Source organism: Sturnus vulgaris, chromosome 1, assembly GCF_052056855.1.
Source record: "Sturnus vulgaris isolate bStuVul1 chromosome 1, bStuVul1.hap1, whole genome shotgun sequence".
NCBI lineage: Eukaryota > Metazoa > Chordata > Aves > Passeriformes > Sturnidae > Sturnus > Sturnus vulgaris.
The window spans coordinates 139,230,406-139,255,955 of record NC_142243.1 but is presented as its reverse complement, the minus strand read 5'-3'; the positions used below and the strand labels follow the sequence as shown (position 1 = coordinate 139,255,955).

Below are 25,550 nucleotides of genomic sequence, written 5' to 3'. Positions count from 1 at the left end.
TCTTTCAGTACTCCATTTTTCCAACTTTCTTTCAAAACTGCAAGCTGAGCATGAGACTCACCAATGCAGCATGCAAAGCTAGGATCAATGTTATGCTGATCTCTACTCATATGTATTCAAAGAACCCGTGGCAGCAGATGCTGAGTTTTCCCCTATGATTTCCAGTGTCATTGCTTTCCAGGGAATTGTGTTGCTTTGGCCCTGAACACTAGATGCAAAACCCCAGCACTGTGCTGACTTTGTACACAGACAGTGGATGAGAGCCAGGCTGCAGAAGAGGCCAGGTTGCTCTGCCCTTGTCAGTGCTCACGCACAGACTGCCAAACACAAATTTCATCAATAGCAACGTTATATCTTACCTTGGGATCAGTGATTGAAACAATGGATACCTCTTTCCTAGTGACTCCAACAAAGAGAAATTAGCAGGGATTTATTAGAGGGACATTTTTTATGATCTGTTACTATATCACTAGTTAAAAGTTAAACATAAAAAATATTTTTAAGAATAATACTGTTCAGATGGAAAGCATCATGGCAAATGTGAAATACACTGAAGTGAGATTAGGCCTTTTGTTATTCCAATCAGAATACCAATTAACCTATTTATTACACTAAGGTGGTGAAATATAAATTATTTATGAGAAAAGGAATTTGTTTTTCCTCATTTTGAGCTCCAGTCATTACACATTTGGCTCTGCAGCCACAGCTGTTTCTTTTTTGGAAAATGAATAGCTGAGTAAAATAGGCCAAGTAGAACACAACTCTGATTTAAATTGCAAATACTTAGAAATTTAAATAAAGCCAAAGAGACCCAGCAGGTAGAAACACTGGGTATTTTTCATTGCTCCAGTGAAAACTCAATCACTAAGTTAAAGGCAAACTCACAAGGTGCCACAGTTGCTACAATTAAATATATTACATGAGATAGTGCAGAGCTATCACCTCAAAGGACCCTCCAGAGAGAAATGAGAAGCAGAAAATATTTTGTAATAGCACTGATAGAATCTTCCTGGATTTAAACAGACTTCAGATGTACTTGTTCCCCAAGTGATAAAGGGCCAGACTGAAACATTATGGCAGTTAACAAGAGTGAAGAAGGAACAGGGAGAAATGAAGATAAATAATACCCCCCCCCCCCAAAAAAAAAAATTGGAAAAACCTATGATGGCAAAATCATTCTATCTAAGATGTATCATTTTGACGTCCCAGCAGAAATTATTGGTGATGTCACTGGTTTGTAACATTTTTTTTTACTGGACTATGTCAATATAGAGAAGTTTTTATGGGAGAATAATTATCAAACAAATTAGAATTAAACAAATTTCAGCTCATTGCGCATTTCAGACCCCTCAGGGCCTGACTAAGGCATAGGTTAGGCTAACTTTTTTCTATTGCCCTTTCATTGACAGCAGTAGAACTATTCAATTTGCTGTCATGTGGAATTTGGATTAGTGCACATCCAGAGCTATACCAATTTACTCTAGGTGTTATCCAACCCATTATTTCCATGTCTGTTTACAAACTATTTTATTTTTTGCAGACTAATCTACAAGAAGATGAAGCTGAACCAGCTACTGGAATGTATATGCACTGGGTCAGGTAAAAGAAATATATTCCCACAGTTGAGGTAATTCACAGCATGCCTGAATTCTCACTTCACAGCTGTTTAGTTCTGGGTGCTGTCTTCCTTTGTGAGGAATCAGTGCATTTCATGACATTGAAAATGTGGAAATTTTGAAAAAAAAAATAAATTAGTTAATGCATCTCTCTGTCTGTGTATGCTAGAGATATGGAACCTTTGAAAACGCAAATCATTGTATTTTTCAGTGTGTGGAAAAAAAAGCCTCAGCAGGACAATGCTTGCTTTGAATCCTAAATGAATAAACAAATGAGTAGAAACTGAGACTGTGCAGTCAAAGTTTGCAAAACAAGCCAGCTCATGCATCTGAGAATAAACCTGCAGTTAAAACAAAAATATGAGGCTACAAAAAACCATCTCTCATTGCTGGTATAACTGCAAATCTAATTTCATTCTTAGAAGATTCATCAAGATACCTTTGACCAGAACACTCCAGTCTAATTTGGATCAGCATATGTTGTCCAACATGCTCTCTGCTCATCTGCTCTCTACTTAATGGAGGCTGCACTGGTGTGATTAACAGAACTCACATGGGGAACAAGTGGTGTTGGGCTGCTTACATCAAAGAGCAGCCAGTGGTACCCTGAGACAGGAGCCACTAGTGTATCTCTGGAATGTAGTCACGCTCCTCTTCCTTCTTGGTCTCTGAACACTTGCATTTTAAGCCAGTCTGGGCAGAACTTTATAGCTTATTTTTGGCAGCATGTGAAAGAGCTTGTTGTCAAGCCTTTAGCTTCAGATTGGTCAGCACAATTTTCTGAAAATTTGTATAACGTTTGGTCTTCTGTGCCAAGTATGAGCTGAGTGCAGAGGACAACATTGCACTTACAGCAACTGCACTTCAGCTGTCATGTTCCAGGTGGAACTGCAAATGTTTACAGATGAGACAAGTCTTCCACAGTTCAGTATATGAATGCCTTCAATCTGGCCCTCTCCCACAAATGTGAAGGAAGTAAGCTGGTAGCTCTGGAGCAAGTTAATTGTGTGCCCATGACATGCTGCAGCCATTCATTAAGCAAAGACTTTTAAAGTCATGCAAAATACTGAAGAACATTAGCAAAGACCTCTAATAATGAAAGGTTAAGACTACTGATGGTATTTTACAGCTTTGACATATGTAAAACAAGCTCAGGTAGCATGTATTCTGCTAGACTGTGTGAAGAAACATCATGTACTCCAACAAGTACTAGCATTGAGTATATCAAGTCTGAAATGAAAAACTTAAAATAATTATATGTGTATGCAATTCAAATAGAACAGCAAATAAAGTTACAAACACTGAATTAACATACTGTGCTGGTTTGGCTGGGATGGAGTTAATATTCTTCATAGTAGCTATTACAGGGCTGTTTTCAATATGTGCTCAAAATGGTGTTAAGATAGGGGTGTTTTCATTATTGCTGAGAGGTTCTTACACACCATCAAGGCCTTTTCTCCTTCTCACCTCACCCCAGTGAGGGGACTGGGGATGCATAAGGAGTGGGGAGAGGACCCATCCAAAACAGCTGACCCCAACTGGGGGCCAGCACATAAAGCTGGAGGGAGAAGCAAAGGGGGGGATACTTGGAGTGATCACATTTGTCTTTCATAGTAACTTAAGCAGGATGGAGCCCTGCTTTCCTGAAGGTATCTGAATACCTACCTGCTGATGGGAAGTGGTAAATGAATTCCTTGTTTTGCTATGTTTGTGTGCATGGCTTTTGCCTTACCTATTAAACTATCTTTATTTCAACCTATGAGTTTTCTAACTTTTATGCTTCTGATTCTCTTCCTCATCCCATTGGGTGCTGAGGGGAGTCAGTGAGTAGCTGTGTGGGGCTGAGTTGCCAGCCGGGTTTAATCCATGATACATACTGAATGCAACAACACATTTTAAAAAAGGAAGGTGGATCTTTAAGTGAAAGAATTGTCTACTTTCCGACCTCCACCATTATTTAACAGCATAGAGGGAATGACATACAGCAAATATGCTCAAACTGACATGAAGGTAGATTTAAAACAGCACAGGCAAGGCTCTCAGGAGGAATATCTGCAGCAGATCCACGATCCTGGCTCCAGCATTGTTTCAGTATTAGCAGGAACTTGGTCTTTGAAGACAAAAGATATTCATGACATCTTATCCCGTTGATGCTGATACTACCTTATTTATACCAACTCCTGTCTACTGCCAAACTTCATCTTTGGCTGCTGCCAGACCTCTCTCAGACCTGTTCCCCGGTCTGAGCAGGCACTGGAGCGCTCTCAGCCCGGCACTGCCACTGAGGCTCTGCCAGCCCCGCGCAGGTGATGCTCGGGCTGAGAGCAGCGTTCCCAGCGAGGGGATCACTCAGTGTGCTTTGTGCCCAGCGCCGCGGCTCCTGTCCCGCAGCCCAAGAGGCTGGAGAGCAATGGGAGCGCTCACCGCCCTCCCCATGTGCTCCATGCACAGAGCCGCGGTTCTCCCGCAGCCCAAGGGCTGGGAAGGAACGGGAGCGGCTACCCCCGAGCGGCTCCTCAGCTGCGAGCTCGCAGCAGTGATGGAACCGCACAACCCACTGGCACAGGAATGACTTTCTAAGTGACAGTTTTTACATAATTCTTCTAATTAGGAGTATGACTATTATGTTAAGTCAGTAATTTTTCACGATAGCCACCGCATCACAACAGTATCCGATTGCTCATTCAGTTTCTGCTTGTGCTTCTCCTCCACAAATAGAAGATGGGAAAAATTAAACATTCTCACTTCAAAGTCTCTTTTTTGATCCTCTCTATTCATAAAATTTATTTTTGCAGCTATGTATAGACCTGGCTGATGTTAAGCTTCTAGATACAAGAATTAAAAATGCATCATATTAGAAGACTTTCAGTGGCAAATTACTGAACTATACTTCAATTTCAAAAGGCCCCAAAGATCCACATAAAAAAAATATCAGTAATATGGGCAAGGCTAGAAAACAGTAGTTGTTCAGAACTAGAATAGCGACTCAAAGTAAATGTGTAAAGAATTGCTTATGAAAGATATAACTGCCTTTTTCTTGAAGAATTTAGGTTCTTATGAATTGCTGAGTAAATACTTGCAACCCATGTCAGACACTTCAAACAACTCATTCTTTAGAAAATAAGTACAAAAGGAATTTCACCAACAGTTTCACGTAGTCTTAACTTTCTCCTGCTTACTCTGGGAAAATCAGAAAGGCTATGCTCAGCAGTATCCCATTTTCCACACTTTTACACTGCTCTGCATTTCTGGTCAACTTGTTATAGTGCTTCTTTTCTGAAAATCTTTGCAAGGTTCCATAACTGTAAAAAGTTATAGACTATTAAAAACTGGACCAGGTGACACCACATTACAGTACACTGAGAGAGAGAACCACCTTAGAACCATGAGTCCACAAAATTTTTTATTAAAATAACACCAAGTTTAAGCAATCAATGCAGTGCAAAGAAAATGCAATGATTTTTCATCCTTAAGTATGTAAACTGCATTCCAATCCTGACAGGATCGATGTAATACAGGAAACTGTATCCCAGATGAATGTCAAAGTTAAAGACTGGCATGCTGAGCAAGAAAGGTTCTTATTCTTTGCAACAGTTCTTTCTTTACACTGTCTGGTACCAAAGCTGAAACACAAATAAGACAGCAAGAAGTAAAAAAAGTCAAAATAAAAAGCTAAAACCATACTTTTACAATAGCCATTTCTATTCCTTTTATTGTTCTTGCAATTCTGTTAATACCTAAAGTAACTGAAACTACTTGATTTTCATATAGCACATCTATATTTTTCCCATTTAAAATAGGCTAAAATTGAGATCTGTTGAGAACAATGTTGTTATTGCTCTGGTTTTTTTGCCTATTCCTAGTCCAGAATGGACTTGGAAAGTCTGAGGAAAAGGATTATTCAATGGGAAACAGGATATAATACCAGAACAAGTGTGATTATCTTACCTTTTTTCTTCACAAATTTAAGACCAAAAAAAATCTCAACCCTAGCCTCTGAGTAAAGGTATTGAGCAATCTATTTTGAAGGCCTATTTTTATTTAGAACTTAATGAAGTTTCTATCACTAACATCAATCCCTGCTAGAGAGCCCGAGAGGAACAATATAAAGACAACTGCAGTTTCCTTACATGATTTCATTTTTTTGGTATGTGTATGCTATGTCCTTTACTTTCCCATTCCACTAGAATGGTTAGTTCTGATTTTCCATCTTAAATATTTAGAATTTTAAAACATCTGTGTTGCATACTCAGGACTATTAAGTCAATTATAAAAATGAACATAGGCATGACTAAATGATGTAATCTGCAAAAGCAATCTGAAGGCTGATACGCAATACAAATTTACATGTTTCATTTGTTGTTAATATTAAGCTATCAACATTTTATTTATCAAGCTATTAACATTTTTCCTTGAATCCTACATAGGCAAGCTCATGATGCTGCTTTCAAAACATTAATGAAATAGAGCTACGTATGTTTACTGATGTGCTACTCCATCTACATTTGTATTTTCTTACCTCTGCCTTTGGGAGTGATTTCTGCCACCAAATCATCAACAGTAACATGCTCTAATCCTTTTTCTTTAATGACATCTGGGGAAGACCAAGACCAATACTTTAAGTCTTTTAATCCATTCATAAGACAACAAAACCTGCCTATATCATCACGGGAGAATATGAAGTAGCATGGGACCTAAATATAGGTTATTAGCTCGGTACCTGCTGCATTGTACAGTGGATTTTAGTATCTCACTCAAGCAATAGATTTAAGGATGGGAACTTGTCACTGCTGATGCATCTTGATCAGCTCATCTTTTAAAAACAAACATTAAAATGTTTTATCTCATCCGAGCATTACCAGATGTGGCTGTTACTGGAATGTTGGAGCAGTTCACAAGTTGGCTCACTAATCTCTTAAAACATTATTTCCACAGTAGTAGGAAAGGTGCAACTGAAAAAACCCTTTGAAACATGCAATATGGAAGAGCACAGACTGTAATTGGTTTAAACAAGATTTCTGTACATCAGCCAAGTCAGAAATTATGTCAGAGAGAAAGGAATAAATCTATAGCAAAATAAAGGCTACTATTAACACACATCAGTATTGAAACAACTGTTTACTTATAGTGCCTTGCACACTACTGAAAAATGCAGATGTCAAAGCTGAGAAGTAATCTGAATTCAATAGCATGTTTAAACTTAAATGTCAAGTTGCCAAGGTGTTGTTTAAATTGTCAGTAAAGCCTTCATCTGGGACTTTTATTTGGCCAGAATCTCAGCTGACTACAAAGGAAATTAATTAATTGACCACTGTTACCTTTGCAATGTGCCTTCAACTGATCCTTCCAACCACATTCAATTAACTTGGCTCTCAGCAACTCTTTAAGGCTGTTAAGACAATATAAAACTTGTTAGAACAGTTAACATTCGTGATAGCTTAAATATGCTCGTCTGAAAGTCAAGCCTACAAGTACTACCCAAAAGCTCTCAGACCAGCAGCAGAAATAGCTGAACAGCAGGTGAATCCAAAGCCAAATGAGTTCCAATTTCAGTTTACCACATTGGACTATGAGGATTTGGTGCCTCCAGGACTAACTCACAGAACTGCTTCAGGCAATGTTGATAATGCAGCCACGGAGAAAAAGGTAGAGGCCTCTGAATTACTCGAACTGAATCTACTCTGATAGCAGACGTGTGCAAACTTTCAAAATTGGAGTATTGCACCTCATACCAGGTCTTTAAAATAAGTAAAACCTTCTCCCTCAACTTTCAGGAAGAATCCTGCACTAGTCAACTGCAGGTTTATCTCCTCAGTTACACATTCCCTCATTCTGGGCGAAAATGAAGGATCCTAAATCTTATCTTCCTAACCATGGTTAGCTATGTAAGCTTAAGCAACAAGCATTCAGGCATTAATGGAAAAGACAAACAATCTGCTACAATGAAGCATCTACTCCATATATCAAAACAGAGTATTTAAAGTTAGCTAAAAAAGTGAAAATTAGTACTAAAAAACCAGAAGAATGGAAAATGAAAGTAAGCTATCATAAATAACTAATATCTTTTACCCTTTTCTCCATTAGCTAGTCAGCCTGCTTATCTTGTACTATCTTAAATAACTCTAGCAAAACCCCGTTTTTATGAATTAAAGGATTGTAGCAAGAGGTTGAACAGTGTAGGTCTAATTCCTTTTACTCAGTGTATTGTGTAAAGGGCAGATAACTAATGACAAAAAACAGAGTAATAATACAGGTGAAATTGGCTGCCTCTGGATATTTCTCAGTTCAAGAAATCCAAGTACCCTGCCTCTGATCACAGTATAGGTCTGATAAAGCCTGTTTTATACAAGACAGCTTTTGACATCCTAATAAAACCCTTCCTATTCTTAAATTAGCATAAAATGGATCCCAATACCATTTCAAGAAATTGCTTGCTTTGCTGAAGCTCTGTGGCACCTCCAAGAGGATGGTCACAACCAGGAAAGATGTGGAGCAGAGATACCGTGTCAGGCTACAAAAGGTCACACCAAGTATAAGGCTATGCCATGACCCAGGAAAAAAACTTCTTCTCATACAGGCCTTTTAAAATGAAGGAAATAGAGCTTTTGGTGCATGGTGTTGCAAGCACAGTGAAACCATGAGGAGGGAAATGTCATGAGCACTCTTAGTGATATGTAAATACAAGGATAATAAAACAGATTGAAGAGACAACAGGCCAAAACCATTGTGCAATTTACTTGTTTGCTTTTATTGGAATCTCTACAATGACTTGCACAAGTGCTGCTTTATGTATTCTACTATGTATTGCGTTACTTAACAAAAGAGCTAGAAACACAAAAAAACTTAAAAGCAAAAAGGGAAGTTTTGTTTCATTCTCCTTATCAGGAAATAACAAGATTTAACAGCAACAAATTGCATGGCATGTTGATTCTTACATGAATCTAGGGCATTCCAACACAAAATACCTACATAAGAGAAAGTTTTAGAGTTCATAAGCCAATTTGCCCATCCTTTATTTCCCCATTATCTCTTTTAAATTGGAAAACCAAATAAAGCTGTTCAAAAGGCATTTTTAAAATAGTTTATATAACACTCAAGACTTTCATCTGCAAGCATTTAAAGTTAGCGTTGAGTTTACTTTATTGAGTTTACTTCTAGGTGTAGTGCAGGTTTGATGTATTTAAAGCCTCTCACCGACATGGAATACGAAATCAACTTACCGTTCTCGCTCTCCTGTTTCTATTAGCTTTTGGTTAATGGTTGCTCTCATCTGCGCATCTTTATTCATTTTGGAAATCTACGTTTTCCACAAACCTACACAGAGCAAAGCAGAGTTTCGACAAGTGCTGGCGTCATTCACTCAACAAAAAAAAAAGTCAGTGTTCTGTCCACTGACAGATCCCCGCGGTTAATGACTGGAGCATCGGTGTATGACCGGCTCAGGAAACGAGCTCGGCACGGCACCACGGCACCCACCCCGCTGCCCGAGCGCCGGGCACCGGCAGTTCACAGGGCCGCCTGCGCGGGCACGGCCCACCCTCGCCGGGCGCGGCCTCTCCGCAGCCCGGCCTCCCTCTCGCCCGGAGCCCCCGGCGCTTAGCCCGCCCAGCGGCGCCCCGGAGCGAGGGAGCGGCGCGGGGAAGGCCTGGCACGGTTCGCTCCCGCCTGGCTCCCGGCTGGCTCTCCGCTCACCGCCCGCCGCAGCCCCGCCGGTCCGTGTAGCAGAGGCGGAGCCGCCTGCAGGACGCACCATGCGCCGCCAGCCCCACCGCTCCTGGGCGCGGGCACCGCCGGGAAACGTAGTCCGGGTTTCGCGACTACAGCTCCCGGCGCGCCCCGGGCGCACAGGTGCCTCCGGACCCGGACTACGGCTCCCAGCATGCACTCCGGCGGCCGGGCGTCCGCGCCCCCTCTTCCCGTAGTGCTCCTCGGCCGCTGCCGCGCGTTCCCCGAGGGCCCGCGGAGTTGTCGGCGCTTCGCGAAGTTTTTCCGGAGCCGCGGGATGGCGGGCGCCGCTCACTGCTCCCTGCAGGCCAAGCGCCTACTGCTGGACCCCAAATTCGAGGGATACAAGCTGTCGCTGGAGCCGCTGGCCTGCTACCAGCTGGGGTTGGACGCGGGTGAGGAGCGGGCGCGGCGCGGGGCTGATCCCGCCGGGCATCCCTTGGGCAGCGCGGGAGGGGACGGATCCCCCGGCGTTTCCCTTCGTCCCCGCGCGGTGCTCCGCGGCCGGGCAGCGGCCCTCGGTGCAGGGTGCCCCGAGCTGGGGACAGCCCGGCCCGCAGCACCGGGAGTCCCGCGCTTCTCGAACGGCGGGGATTCAGGGAGCGAGCGCTTCGTCTCGGCTGTTCTCGTTATATTTGCTGCAGTTGGCCGGGGGTGTCCGTCGTCCTCCCCCCAGGTGGCTTCGTGGTGGCTCGAGGTCTTTGACTTGTGAGACCTCTGCCTTGTAGCTGCCTGCTCCTGGTGCGCTTAGTTCCTAAATGAGTAAGGAAACCTGTGTCCTAAATCTGGTCTTTTGTGTACAGGCAAGGTGAGGCCAGATGACCAGCTGAGCTATTTCAAAGCGGAGCACATGCGGTGTAGAGAAATACATACGAAATTAACATCCCATACAAACTCACCAAATAAGCTGGTTTTCTTTCTTACTCTGCCCGCAGTTCACAGGTGGATCTTCATGCCATGCATTCCATGTCCTGCTTTCTCTGCCAAGCATCATTAGTATTTGAGATGTTGGTCTATTAACAGGCTAATTCACTGAGGAGTAGATTAGCACAAAGTCCTGTTGGATATGTACCTACAATCTTAGCCATGCCCTGAAATATCTCAGCACTCTTTAGGTTTACTGATTTGTGAAATCGAGGTCTTTTTGTATAGTGGATAAAATAGTTTTGGTTTTCTTTTTAAAGCTGAGACAGTAAACACAATTTGTGTGGACTGATCTCTGTCTCTGTATATTTACTGAACGATATACCTGTCTACAGACTTAACTATTGCATGTTACTTTAGTTTTGTGTAGAACATACTGTATTCATAGTAGATCAGAAAGGTATGTTTGGCATACCGAGTTGTTAGCAGGAGGAAGGAAGCTTTTAGATAAATTTTGTATGGAAGTTTAAGTGAATGAGACTGTCATCGTGTCTATGGTAGGACTGGAAAATATAACGAGAGTATCATTTTTACTGTAAGACTTCTTTAGGTGTCACCCTTCAAAAGGCAGCCCAAATGCAGGTGAGTGGGTGCTTTATGAGTGTGCAGCAGTTGTGTCAGAGATGGTAACAGTGTAGCATTGGAGCATTCCCTTAGTTTGTCTCCTGCTGTTCTGCAATGGTCAAGCAACCCTTGCGGTTCTTGGATAGTCAGTTGTGCACCTGTTCTAAATAGGTGAGGATTACAGATCTTTCTTAAAATACATGAACAGTGGAGTTGGTAATGGAGAGATGGATCTACTCGGCTCTTGTCCGTTCAGGTATTTTACACAATAATTATAGTAACTCATGTAACAGAGGATTGATATGTGTGACTGTGTTCTTTTCTTTCCCCGCTTCCCACAGCACAAAGACCCTGCCTCATTTCAGTCTAACTTACTCAACTGTCCTATGGAGTCACTAATACTAACTCACTTATTCTGTTCTGTGTGCACATATATAGATAGAGATACTGGTCCTCTGGAGAGTGGAAAGCTTTTATTGTTGTTCTTGTGTTTTGGAATTAATAATGTATCAGGCCTTATATCTGTCTCCCAGATGTTTTGTTTGCAGCCTGCTCTTTGGCCATACAGCTGCCTCTTTCTCTTTGCTGGTTTTCTTTTGTGTCCTTCAAGGCAGTTTACTTATAGGGCAGAGGTGTTCTGTACCTGACTTTTGTATTTCCCAGTGTCAGTGGTCTACACACGTGTTAGATTTAGGGTATCCTTCCAAAACTTGATTTTTATGTTATGCAGGAGTAGTGGGTTGAGTTGTAGAGACTCTGGATTGTGTGTAGGCTGTGGCTTTTTCAAATTACTGCGTCGGAGAATAAACAAGCATTGTGTGGGAAGGCCAAGACCTTCTGCTTTCCAGCACACTTGTGCGCAGATTCAAAGCCTCTGGATCATGATGAAGAGCTTGGTACTTTTGGGGTTATTAAATCAATATTTGTCACTGTGTGAAGAATTTGATTTCATTTTCTTAAAGTGGGTGCAATAGCTGAGAAAAATGCCAAATGTTTAGGAACACTGTCAGTATAGCTATATATGATTTTATTCACAACTGTCTGCAAAAATATCATAGTAGAATCTGGAAGATTAATGTAAAAAGGCGGTTTTACAGGAAAAAAATTAATGAGTGTTAGTCTCAAGTGACCTGAGACTTCTAGTTCTGCCTGTGTGGCATCCCAAATTTGGTGGCAATTAAGAGGAATATGTGAGTTTCGGAGTACTTGGAATACAGGACAATAAAAAGAAATAAGTGCTTGTTCTTAAGTAGAACTGAGTGTTAACTCACTTGTAGTTGAAGTGTTTATGCAGTGTTATTACAAACTTGCTTAGTGAACTTTAGAGTAACAATCTTCTCTGAGTATTTCTATCTCTGTTTTTATATTTATCTATTTTCATTAATTTCACTACTATCTATGAAATAAAATGACCAAAAAAATTGCCCTGTGGAATTGATGCAGTCTTCTGCCCTTGCAGCAGGTAGATAGCAGCGTGTGGTGTTGTGTGACAACTTGTGGTTGTCATGTTCCTGAGGACTGCAGGGAGCTTCATTTTCTGACCATCATGTAGAACTTAGTGTTCAGTTCTACTGTGCCTTCAACTGGTTGACTATGGTTGCAAGGAATTTGCTATGGTCAGATGTGTGACTGACAAAGAAATACATTCTAAGAAATAATTTGTATATTAGATCTGTGATAGAAAGTGATTTTCTAGTAAATATCTTAAAACATATGGTCACAGTGAAGAAGAATGGGGGAAGTAAGATACCTTCCCTTTACTTCTAAATACTATGATTTGCATGTTCTTTTATTTCTTCCTTGTTCCAACCCATTCTGTCCTAGTTAATGCTAAACTCTCAGTCATTTGTTTTCTCATCTCTCCTCCTGGTAATGTATTTCAACTAGTAATGAGTTATTATGCTTTTTAATTCCTAGCTCTTCATTGTAAATTTTGTCTTTCTTCTTACTTTTTTTAGTTTATTTCCATAACTTATTTCCAAATGTTTCCTTTGCATTGAGTTTTGTAATGCCCTTTTTTAGCTCACCAAACGTTTAGGAGGGACAAATGAGCATCTTGTTTGTGGTTATCTCTTCTGCCCTAATCAGATATCAGCGGTGTCCAAAGCAGAGATTGTGGGGCAAATCGTTGTCTCCAGCAAGGAACATGTCCAAGTGCACAACATTTTTAAAGGATCCAGACCTTTACTGTTTACTATTAGATGTATCATAATTACTTTTCCTTTCCAGAGGTTTAGAATTTATTCAGATGTGGATGTCCCTGATCCCTTTCCTCTCTATCTTGTCTGTTTGGTAGGACCGTTGTACCTATAATGTAGTAGTGGGTGCTTTTCAACATAGCTACAGCTGGAAGGCAGAGTAAACACTTGCTCAGACATGGAGCTGCTGTTGCAAGCCAGGAGGATATGCAGAGAACGCATTCCTTTGATCATGTGCATTTATCAGTTCTGTCACTGTTTTTGAAAAGTGGTGGTAATGTATGCTGTTTAGAAGGTCTGCTTCAGTGAAAAGTTGCTCATTAGTAGTCTTCCATGGAAAACATACGTTTTGACTTTTTATGAAGCAAAAGGCACCAGGGTGTTTCAAACATTTAGAGATTTTAATTTGTATTTTCCATTTGAACTTGAAAAACTAAATATTAAATAAAGTGTTTAAAGTAATGTATGGGAAATAGTAAGAAGTTGTGAGCTTTGTCAGACATTTGCAGCTGTAATTCGTAGAAGTTTAGGTCTCAGGCACATGTTTACTCAACAACAACGAGATGCTGCCTTTGACAATACAAACATGGTTTATAATTAAAAGAAAAAGCATTAATTCAGGGTTAGAAGGATCTTTGAATGCTGATATTAGAAAATAAATTATCTCTTGCACTAATAGACCAGTGTATCTGCAATACAAAATTGCTTCCACTGGGTGGCATTGCAAAACAAGGTATGACATACAAGCTAATAATGTTTGATGCCACAAAATATGCTGGTGTAATTACTTTCTGTATTTTGCAGTTTTTTAAAGTTGCTTTGGTGTATTCAGGAAAACGTCTGAAAATTGAGGGACTGTTTGGGGGTGGCTTCTCACCCTTTTTTCTCTACCTTTCTTTTTTTTTCACCCCAGTTCTGCTTCATAGTGTTTGGTGGCAGATGTAAGACCTCTCTATACATTTAAAGTATAAGTTCATTGATAGTGTTCTTTATTGAGAGGATATATTTTTTTTTTTTTTTTGCATTGCAGACTAATAATTATAATATCCAGCTAGGGATCTTATAGTAACAGTTAGGTTAGGGATGTATTGCTTCTTCTGTTGATCCTTATGAATTACTTTGTATTTTGTGCTTTTGCTTTTAAGTAAAGCATTGTGAGTGCATATATTTTCTTTAATTATGTTTAAACTATTTTGAGTCAAATTATTCTTTTAAAGCGGGGAACTAATAGACATAAATACAATTCTCAAAAAGTAGCATAGTTTTCTTTATACTGGTCCAAAATACCCTATGTAACTAGGGTTATTGGGAAATAATATTGAAAGCTGAGATTTAGTTTATACATTCTGTATACTTGCTTTCTTCTGCTATGAATAATAGTGTATGAATCAATGTTTCTGGGTTATCGTGGTGCAGGTATATTTATCAGAAATTTGAAAGAGACCACATATTGTTCTGTTTAATAGCTTCCATTGACTGCTGCTCCTTAATTGAACCCAAACAGCCTAGTGAACTCATTGAGACTGGTGAATTAATCTGACTAAAAATCACATTTCAAAAAAAAAATAGGAAAAAAAACTTAGGCTAATACAAAACAAGCAAAACAACAACAAATCAGGAAAAAACCCTGACTGAACAACCAAATAAAAACTCATAAAACTGTGTAACTGTGAGACTGAATAAGGTGATGATCTGATTGAAGTATTTCTTCTTCTCCATTTATATTAACTTGCCTTTCTCTGACTTTATTTTATTAAAAGGCTCTGTTTCTTTTCTCTTTTCTCCTTTATTTTTTTGCACTCAACTCTATTGCTTTTCTTTTTTTTTTCGAAGGACCATCAAGAAACCTTGAACTTCAAGGCTGTAGAAAAGAAGGAATGAATTTCACCCTAGTGTAGGATCTTCTATAAACTGTCTAAGCACATGGTATGTGATAGCAGATGGAAGTTGTGCACAGATTTCACTTGGTCATATATGGGTTTCAATTAAAGGAGAATGGAATAGGTTCTTTAATTGCTTCATCGTGGCAGAGCTGCACATATGTATGATATGTTCTGAAAGCAGTTGGCTACCTCATTTGAAGTGTTTCATGACAAGACAGTACACATTTGTCAGACTTCCTAGTTTAAAATCACCTTTGAATTGTATAGTTTATGACTTCTGTTTATGTGGTATTAATTACATGTTGCAATAATACAAGGGATTTGGATCTCCTATTCCTGACCTCCTTTATTATTCAGGGCTTATCAGAACTACAGTCTAGAAAACTCAAGGGCAGGGAATTCATGTTCTTCCAGATTTTATAAAGTTTCTCTCTTTACAATCAGCTAATCAATAGTTTATTGTTCCAAGAATTTTCATGAAAAGTTGTACATTTACTTTAGGAATCATCTGGTTTGGAGTATTTAGACTGTTTAGTTGCAGTTCTGACAAGAGCAACATAATTAGGGGAGTGGGAAGGGAGAAGTAGAGAAAGGAAGCCTTACCATTTCAGGTTTTTTGTGCTAAAAAATCTTTACATGTTTTGTTTCTATATGTATATTCTAATTTCATGGCCATACAGGAGGTAGATGATATGTGCTTGGTTTCACTGAAAATAATTATCCTGGATTATATTTGATTTGATCTTTAGTTGTTTACAAAAAATTCATGTCGTGTTGGGAAAAATATCTCTGTGATAAAGCTTGGTTACACAAACAACTTTAAAATGCATTTTCATAATATATTCTATTTTTTAAACAGTGTTATTTACAGTAAAATACTCTAATTAATTAAAGTAGAAATTGGAATGGGTAGCAATCTTTGCCATTAAAACAGGCGTACTTTCTTCTCACTCCTTTGTTGATATTCTAGCTTCTTTTGAATGGCCATACCTTGTGGAACAGTAATTTATTAATTGCAGAGGTACATAAATTCCTCCTGTGTAGTGAATATGAATAATGATTTCATCTGGGTGGAATTAAAACTGCTGATTTGCAAATATCAACAGTGACTAGAAGACTAATTGCTAATTATGCTGTCATTTTACAATAATTTTGTATAGCATGACTGGATTTTTTATCAATCAGGCAGTATAATCTTGCATAGTTCTCTAAAGCCACTTTTATATTAATAGCCAGTGTGTCTAATGGGGTCTGTTCTGAAACATAGAGTGATGGGCTGGTGGTTGAGTTTGTGATAGCTGTGCAGTGGCACTGATGGCACTGCCAAATGAACTGCTCTTTGCAGGAATTGGTGTTCTGACACAGTAAACTACTTCTGCTGCAGTAGGGTTGAAGAAGATGCTATAGAAGAGTAATAAGTCTGAGTGCTGCTGCAGAGAGTTGTGTGTGGTCCCTGTTATGGGGTGGGATGGAAGTGAAATACTGGAAATAGATTTTCTCTGTTTCTGAGCAGAATAGGGAAGAATGTAGAAGTTGAGAGATTAGGAACTGCACTAACTGTGAACTGAGAAGAATTAGCCTTGAGGTGCTTTCCCCATACTCTGGGCTTGAGTATTAATCATCATGGACTGACAGAGTTCACTTGTAACTTTCTAAAGGATTTTTCTTGTGTGTACTTCAAGATAGGTTCCCTGCAGGAAAGCTAAGAATCCTGGGTTGACTGTACTGGAGAATGAAATGGAGTTCTGGTCTATCTGAGACCATTTACAGAAGAATGGACTAGATCTCTGCTGATGTATTTCAAGATGTTTGGACTACAGTTGCTTCATCTCTGTATAGATATAGAATAGGAGGAAAAAGCTGCACCTAATTTAAATAAAAACCTGATTAGTCTTTGACAGATAATTCAGTTCTGATTACTGGTAGTTGAGTAGATGTTTTCTATTTGGAAAAATCTTGCTCAAGTGAATGACTGTAGGTAGCATGCTTCTTGCCTTGCAGAAGGTAGTATTCTAGTGAAAAGCCATTCTTTGCAGCCTCTTTCAATTAGGAAAACTTAGTCTGAAATTCTGATGGCATCTTGGACATTTCTGGAAATGTCAGCCTCAGTGAGAGTGCTAAGAACATGGTGGAGAGGTTGTTTGTTTGCTTTTGATTTTTTTTGTTATTTTGTTTTGTGCTTTTGTTTTTGCTTTATTTTGTAATTACTGTGAATTAACTCTGCTCTGTACTGTTTTAATCTTTTGCCTTGCAGGTGTTGGTCAGTAGTTCAGAATTTAAGACTGTGAAATTCATGTAGTTACAGGGAATATTTCTTTTGGCTGAGAGTTACTATAGAGCAGACTTTTTTCCCTTACTGTAATACAAAGTAGGTTTGACATAGTTGTTGCATGTGTGTTTCATGTGTGAGAGTTATTGATAAATTGGACCTCAACACATGCTGGTAAGAGATGGGGTGGAGGTGTACTGGGTTTGCATGGCAAGGTTTTGGTAGCAGGGGGCTCCAAGGAAAGGCTTCTGTGAGAAGCTGCTGGAAGCTTCCTCCATGTCTGACAGAGCCAGGGCCAGTGGCTCTGAGATGGAACCCACGGCGCTGGCCAAGGCCAAGCCCATCAACCATGGTAGCACCTCTGGGGTGATGTATTGGAAAAGTATAAAAAGCTGCTGCACAAGAGCTGCAGCCAGAGAGAGGAGTGAGACTGTGTGAGAGAAACCACTCTGCAGACACCAAGGTCAGAAGAAGTGGAAGGAGGTGCTCCTGGTGCCAGAGCAGAGTCCCCTGCAGCATGTGGTGAAGACCATGGTGAGACAGGTTGTTCCCCTGCAGCCCATGGAGGCCCATAGGGGAGCAGAGATCCACCTGCAGCCTGTGAAGGACCCCATGCTGGAGCAGGCTCCAGATAGGACCTGTGAACTCATGGGGAGAGGAGTCCACAGCAGGTTTGCTGGCAACACTTGCGACCACACTGTGCACTCACCCTGGTGCAGTCCTTCCTGGAGGACTGTGACCTGTGGAAGGGAGCCACTCTGGAGCAGTTTGTGAAGAACTGCTGCCTGTGGAAAGGACTCACCTTAGAGAAGTTTGTGAAGGATTGTCTCCTGTGGAAAGGACTCCATGCTGGAGCAGGCGAAGAGAACGAGGAGGAAGGAGAAGCAGAGAGGTGTGATGAGCTGACCTCAACCTCCATTCCCTGTCTCCGGTGCCACTGGAGAGGGGAGGAGGGAATGAGCAGTGGGAGTGAAGTTGAGCCATGGAAGAAGGGAGGGTTGAGGGGGACTGTGTTTTAAGATTTGGTTTTATTTCTCATTACCCTAGTCTGACTGGCAGTAAATTAAACTAATTTCCCCAGGTTGAGTCTGTTTTGCCTGTGACAGTAATAGGTGAGCAATCTTTCCTCGTGCTCATCCTCCCTCATGAGCCTTATGTTTTCTCTCTCCTTCTAGCTGAGGAGAGAAGTGATAGAGTGGCTTTAGTGGGCGCCTAGCATCCAGCCAGGGCAAACCCACCACAATAGGCCACTGTAAATGGTAATGGTGATGAGATAATCAAGGAAATGACTGCAGTGGCCTTCAGGGTAGATTACTTGCTTTCCAAGCTTATGGTGAAATTTTAAACTGTATACATAATGTATGTTTCTTCAAATAAAGCATACATATAGAATGAAATTGAAGAATTATTTTTAAATTATTAGTTTGAATTTTAAATTACTAAACTGTAAATAAATAATTGTTAAAATAGTCTTTTTCTTTTCCCTCCAGCTGTAGCAGAAGTGCAGCTTCGTGATGATCAATATACCCTTGACCACATGCGTGCTTTTGGCATGTATAATTATCTTCACCTTGATTCCTGGCACCAGGATAATGTCTACTATGTTGATCAGTTTGGAAGGGTTATGAATCTGTCAGTGACTCTGGTAAGAATAAAATCTTTTTTTTAAACCGCTGAATTGGAAAAGATGGGAGCAGAAGAGACAGAAAATATTGCAAGTAGGATCCAATTGCAAAAACTGGGTAAAGCTATTGCCAGGAAGATAGGTTGGTCAACAAAAATGCATTTCACCAGGAAGAATAAAAGGATTTTAAATGAGGTTTCTGACTTCTTTGTGTTAATAACATTGCATTAGTGTTGCAATAGTGTGTGGCATCCCACCCTTAAGGGGACAGGAGCACTCAGGAGTTGAAGATGCTTGTGGCCAAAAGAAACAGCAAAAGCCAGAGGGTTCACAAAAGCTTACAGAGTTTTTTAGTGAGTTACACATTTGGCATAGAAATGGAAATGTTAGGCCCTGACCTCCTAGTACAAACACACAGCACTGGGCTGATGGGATTTTCAGGGTCCTGGAGGTGCTGCCTGGGCTTGGTGAGGGTATCTGTTGATGGGTCAGTTTCTCCACTTGTGAAATAGGTGGCTCACTTGCTATACAAGTTAGTTATCATGTGCAGTTTGTTCTTCCCTTCTGGAAATGGGTTGGAGGGCCTAGGGGGTCTCTGGTGGTCTTGATCTCCCCCCTGCAGTCCACATCCACTTCTCCACATTATTCCAGTATGTGTGCTGTACTGTGCTGTGCTTATCTCTAGGAGCCAGAGCAAGGATGTTTGTCCCAGAGAAGTGCTGTCCTTCCTCTGTGTGGCCCCTGTCTCCAGCCACGTCCTGTTCTTTCTCACAATGTGTTTTACCCATGAACCTTGGTTGAGTCCTGCCTGTGGCTGTCACTGTTGGAGACATACACATTAGCTCTTTTGTTTTAGGCTTCTACATAGTGCTACATCTGCTTCCATTCTGGGCAAGATGGACATGACAGTGAGTTGAAGAAAAGGGAAGATGCTTCTTTTCTAGTTGCTTTTCTCTTTCTCCCTGATATTACTTGATGTTTGTTTGCTAACTTGAAAACTCAGTTGTGTATATGTTAGAATTAGAAATGCTCAATCTAGACATCATTTGTTGGAGAAAAAAGATGCTGGTGGCCGTGAAGGAACTTGAAATAGTATAAGCAAGCTAGTGCAAGTCTGAAATTTCTGCTTTTATACTGGTGGTCCTAAGTAATCAAATTTTGTATTTCTTTTTAGCCATTTTAACACATCTTTTAGTTTCCTTTAAAAATTATGCTTCATTTTAGAGAGGGAAGGACATGTTTCTATGGACACCATATTTCTGGCACATACAATTGTCATGCTTGGGCATTAAGGAAAAAAAGACTGTGTGGAAAGGAAAATATCCAATGTCATACTACCAGAGAGTTTGACTTGTAACCCTGTCAGACAAAAGAAAACACAGGGCTATGTGTGAGTTTTTGAGAACATGTTGCTTGGCCTGTGCAAGGTTCTAGGGACATAAATTACTAGGTCTACAGTAAGAACAATTCTGAAATTGTAGTTTTAGATTTTCAGGAAATACAGGATGATAGGGTGAGAACAGTTCCTTTGCTTTGAGATTTTGGCAGACTCTTACTGTGACAAAATAATATTTTAGGACTTGTTCCAAAACTTTTGAGATCATCTGGATTCGTAGTAGAAACATGTAAAAGAAAGCCTTCTCTTAACAGTGGCTTGTCACAATCTCATTTTTTGTTTTATCCTTGAGGTTGGTTAACCCTGGCTTCCTGCTGAACACCCACTCAAACACTCTCTCACTCTCCCTGTTCAACAAGATGGCGAGAAGAAATGAGAGAAAAGCTTGTGGATGAGGATAAAACCTGGGAGATCACTTACCAGTTACCATGGTGGGCAAAACAGACTTGACTTCGGGAAAAACAATTTATTGCCAATTAGAACTAGTAGGATGGTAAGAAAGAAGATCACCCAAAGCTTGTACCAGGAACTGTTGTGTGGTCCATTGTGTGCTTTTCCATGGACAACAGTATGGATATCTGTTCTCTGTGGGTTTCAGGACAGCCTGCTTTTCCATGGTGTGCTCCAAGGGCTGCAGGCAAACCTGTGTTCCACAGCTGACAAGCTGAACTCTCCCCAGTGAGTGCAGTGGAACCAGCTGGAAGTGTCTGTGTGTGCACAGCACAGCCCTGGCTCCTCCTCACTGAGGCCACCCTGCCTGCACAGCACAGACACCCAATACTTTATTAGGAGGGCACTATGTGTTTCAATTTATTTCTTAGCAGATAAAGGATTTTACAATAGGCTATAAATCAACATAAGACATATTCTTCCCTAAGACCTATTTCAAGATAATGGCATTTGACTAATATCTGGTCACAAGTTTTGGGGGGAAATAAAACTGATTAAACTGTGAAATAAATAGGCACCATCTTGTGTCCTAATACGTGATCCCTGCTATTTTGCGAAGGAAACACATTTGCATATGAATAAAATGGAATATGTGTTCAGAAACATCAACAAGGTGTCTCATTACAAATGTGCCCAGCCATATATTAGTCAAATGTATATTAAAAATAAGATTGGTTTTGGCCAAGTACATCTTACAATTAAAATTAAAATCAGTCTTCTTTAAAACAGAAGATGGAACAGGGTAATGTGTTCATCCTGAAATCAGAGTGAAAGAACACACGTAGGCTTTCTAACTCATCATTATTTCTATTTTTATTTCTTATTTTGGTAGCAGCTTTGAGTCTAATATGACAGTATGTTGGTTATCCATATATCATGAATTATCTCTACAGCTTAGGTGTTTAAAAAGATGCTATTTGTGAAGAAAAAGAAGTGCATATAACAACTTGCCACTTGCTCAAAATCACACATAATTGAAAAAAGCAAAGTGATCAACACAAGCAGTTCTTCTGTGTTGATGGATGTGTCTTCAGGTGGGTTTTTTATACCAGATTGAGGAAATTGTTACTCTAACTTAGCTGGAAATACTGTATAATGGCTTTAACCTTATGCTTTTACAGCTTTTTTCATTCAGTATGCCAGCAGCAGTCAATACATTGCTTTAAACACCCAGTGGGTAGGGAGGGGAGTGACAGGTTTACTGACTTGAGATTTTTTTAATTGGTCCTTTTTTTTTGCATCTGACTCAACTTTGTTGATTGCATGGTGTTTGTAGCATTCAAATATAGCTGCAAAATATTCAAAGTTTTCTCCCTTAGCAGTTGGATTTGGCTTCTTGACCTTAAGCTCTTCTCACAAAGACAATTTGATTTCCTTTTGTGTTCAAATAATCAATTGAAAAATTGTGGCGATAGGAACTCTTTTCACACTTAATTAAAATCCTTAATGGTATAAATATTTTTATCTTTTAATTTCAAATAAGAATTAGCTATGGAATACTGTTTCTGTAACTTTCAGTTAACTTGAATTCAGAACAACTGATAGTGGCACCAGAGACAATGTGGAAATTCTATTTGAAACAAGTCAGAATAAGAAAGCAAATAGAGAACAACAAAATCTTTCAGTATTGTGTTTCAGGGTTTTAAATACTTGCCTCTGTTATTCAGAATGCTGGGTAAGGACATTTTTTTCAGTTAAAGAGATGTTTCAAATGCCTAGGTATTTTGATTTTTCATAATAAAAACATAGTCTTGTGTTTGTTGTTTCTACTTTGTGGGAATTGCTATATAACGTTTTTTCCTTTCTTTTTTATTCCTTTGTTCTATTCTCATTCCCTGTTATTTTCTTGAAAAAATTAATTTGTAAGTCTTTAATGAAATATCTCATGTTTGTACAGTATTGTCATTAAACCCCAGTTGACATCTAAGTACAATGCAGCTGCCTGCTCACTGCTGCTCCTCCATCCTCCGTTGGATGGGAAGGAAAACCAGATAAAGGTAAAACCCACAGATTAAGATAAGAACAGTTTAACAATTTATATAAAGCAAAATTTAATAATAATAACAAAAAATTTATAGTGAAAGAAGAGAGAAACAAAACAAGGAAAAGCAAGTGTTGGACAATACAGTTGCTCACCAGTGCTGACCAATGCCTGAGCAGTGCTGAGTTGTTTTAGCCAGGTCTTGCTGGTGTAGTACATGACTACAGACTCTCACCATGTCTTCTTGCTTCTAAAGCAGGGAGTTACTGTTACCCCAGTTAACCACCTGGTGAGCAAAGAAACAGTCAAAAAGATAATCTCACACAAGGGATTGAGAGGAGGTTTTGTTTCAACTTCAAGGAAGTCCATCCTTTCCATTGTCAGAATGAGATGAGAGACTGTTCTAATAAATGCCTAAAGTTGAATTAGTGAACAGAAAGGTTGTGCATAACTTCCCTTCTTGCCTATTGAAACAAAGGCTTTGTAGTAAAGATAATTTTTCATTTTTTCAGGAGATTGAGTTCTGAAATTCCTGCTCGATGCTGATAAATCTGATGTGAGCTTTAGAAGATTAAATAGTTGATACTTTTTTATTTTAATTGCATCTGAAACTATTTGAAGCTTATTGTTGAAATTCACTTGAAGGCTCACAAAAGTGTGGTCTTCTGTAATGTTATATAGTATACCCCTGTAAGTCACTGTTAAGAGGAATGATGCTTCCTCTTGCCATGGTAAGATACACAGGATTTTGACATTTTTTTGTAGGCTCAGTAATCATTGCTAGTTACAATGGAAAACTTTCCTACTTTGTAGGGAAAAAACTGCCTTTCAGTGAAATCTAAAAGTTAAATAAAATATGAGGAAGCCGATATTCATTGTATCTAATGATTGTGTGATATTTGTTTGGGTTATGGGTTTGGTTTATTTGGGTTTTTTTCCTTTTAAATCTTTCATTCTCCCCTTCTGAATGTGTTATAAATTAGCAGAGTAGTCCAAGGGCTGTAGTGATACAGCTGACTCCAGAAACTGACCCTGAATGCTTCTAATAATTAAAAATTTGTGGGTTTTCCATTGCAGGTTTCATAATCTTCTTGTAGCACACAGTAATCTCTAATGTGAATTTAAGTAGGCCCAAAAGGCAAGCAGGCTATCTGTTTGTTATCTGGTCTTTTTTTGCCGTTGCTTATTAAACTGGTGCTTACCCAAATGCAATTTCTCTTGCCTACATTTCAGCATGTGTTAAATGCACATCTGATTTTACTAACATCTGGAAAATAGGAAGGTTTTGAAATGCCCTCCAAGGTGGGATTCTTAATAAATGAGGCCACTGCACACTTTGCATGCACAGTGTGCTCTCTCTGTATTGCATTCACGTGCCCAAGAGCAAAGGACTCTTTTGGAGACAGTCCTGGAGACAGTCCTTTGTATGTATATTTTTGACTGTCTTATTTCACAGAGCAGAATGACTAAGTTTCTTTTGCTAGAAGTAAGTTATTCCCTCCAAGCTATTGATTGAGTGAAAATAGAAGGACAAGATGTTTAAATGATTTGTGGCTGAATATTCGAGGTCTGTAATGAGACACAGTTTTAATTTTGAATGTTTTCATTATTTCTTAGTCTCATGCCTTACTATGTTAAGGATGGGCCTGAGACTAAGAAACATTTTGTGTCACAGAATCAGTAATTACTTGTTTCCCACTCAGGTTATCAATACAAAAATATCCTTCTCTTTGTGCTTCCTTTTACATACTTGTCAGTATCTTCAAAACTGTCCCTGTAATATCTTTCAAATTTTGTTTATCTGTTTCTACAAATACATTTCTTTGTAAACATATTTTCATCTTAGTGACAGCAATGCTGATTTTTAGTAATAAGGGAAGAATTTCCCTCTTGTTAAACAGGTTTCTGACTTGTGGATCTTCAGAAGTAATTGTAGATCAACTGACTGGAAATGAGCCTAGTAAAATAAAAAAATAATTTCATTGGCTCTATAACAATTTTTTATGTTCTCAACGTGGTCTATTTGCTGTTGGATTAAGAAGATAGGTTGGGTGTAAAAAAGGGTGATCTCTAAAGGTCAGTCAGTACATCTTTTTTCAGAAATAATTTTATTGTTCAAATACATGTAGATACATTAGCTTATAAAATACCTGTGAAACCATTGTGTCTAATTTTGTTTCATGTATGATACAAACCCTCTGTGAAATTAGGGGAAATGACCATAACTTCCTGAGAAATGTTTCTCCAAAAATACAGAGAAGAACAGGAATTGCTTTTCTTTGTAATTACTGGAAGACCTCTTTGAAGACTGCAAATCAGATTCTGCAATCTATGAATCTGTAAGAGGGATAAGGTGGTAAATATTTTGTGGATTTGGATTTTTAAAATTTTTTTTGTTTATTTTAGAATCATAGAACAGCACAGATGAAGGGATCTCAAAAGATCATATAGTCCAAGCTTTCATGGCAAAAGGAGCCTAGATGAGGCTATCTAGCACTGTCCAGTTCTGTCCTGAAAACCTCCAGTGATGGAGTTTTTGCCATGTCCCTGGAGAGGTTGTTCGCATTGATTGTTCTCATAGTAAAAATTTCTCTTATGTCTGGATGAAACCTCACCTATTGCAACTATTAGCTGTTGTCCCTTGTCTGCTCTACATGACCTCTTGTGAAGAGAGAGCCCCTGATCTCTTTGTGGCTGCCCTGGAACACTGTGATGAGTTCTCCCCTGAATCTTCCCCAGGGAGACAGGCCTGACTCCTTCAGTCTTCTCACACGAGGGAATTCTCCAGTCATTTGGTGGTGTTCTTGGCTGTCCTCTGCACCTTTTCCAATCTTTCCATGTCTTCTTTAAACATTGCTTCAGGTGGGGCCTGACAGCCACTGGGTAGGGTGGGATGATCACATCTCTTCTCTCTGCTAGT

The 25,550-nt window shown here is 39.6% G+C and overlaps 2 protein-coding genes across 6 annotated transcripts in view; one reads left to right on the top strand and one right to left on the bottom strand.

The window, feature by feature from the left end:
* Positions 1-4,998: 4,998 nt before the first annotated feature.
* Positions 4,999-9,401, bottom strand: ENY2 (ENY2 transcription and export complex 2 subunit). 2 transcript variants are annotated; one of them, XM_088178369.1, is made up of 5 exons: positions 9,309-9,401; positions 8,837-8,930; positions 6,935-7,005; positions 6,136-6,210; positions 4,999-5,239 (listed from the first exon to the last, which is right to left on the bottom strand). In XM_088178369.1, the coding sequence occupies exons 2-5, from the start codon at positions 8,902-8,904 to the stop codon at positions 5,163-5,165; spliced, it is 291 nt and encodes a 96-aa protein (XP_088034495.1). In that variant the 5' UTR covers positions 8,905-8,930; positions 9,309-9,401; the 3' UTR covers positions 4,999-5,162. The 2 variants fall into 2 exon arrangements, with proteins under 2 accessions (XP_088034495.1, XP_088034497.1); XM_088178371.1 differs by having other exon boundaries at positions 9,367-9,386.
* Positions 9,402-9,529: 128 nt separating this feature from the next.
* NUDCD1 (NudC domain containing 1) overlaps positions 9,530-25,550 on the top strand; it is a 37,016-nt gene continuing 20,995 nt past the window's right edge. Inside the window, exons 1-3 of one of the 4 annotated variants that reach the window (XM_014879346.2) lie at positions 9,590-9,736; positions 14,861-14,953; positions 18,670-18,824. In XM_014879346.2, the coding sequence (XP_014734832.1) occupies positions 18,717-18,824 (108 nt within the window). In that variant the 5' untranslated portion in view covers positions 9,590-9,736; positions 14,861-14,953; positions 18,670-18,716. Of the gene's footprint in view, positions 9,737-14,860; positions 14,954-18,669; positions 18,825-18,937; positions 20,631-21,246; positions 21,684-25,550 lie in introns of those variants that run through there. The other 3 variants (XM_014879345.2, XM_088178348.1, XM_088178359.1) reach the window with 3 other exon arrangements.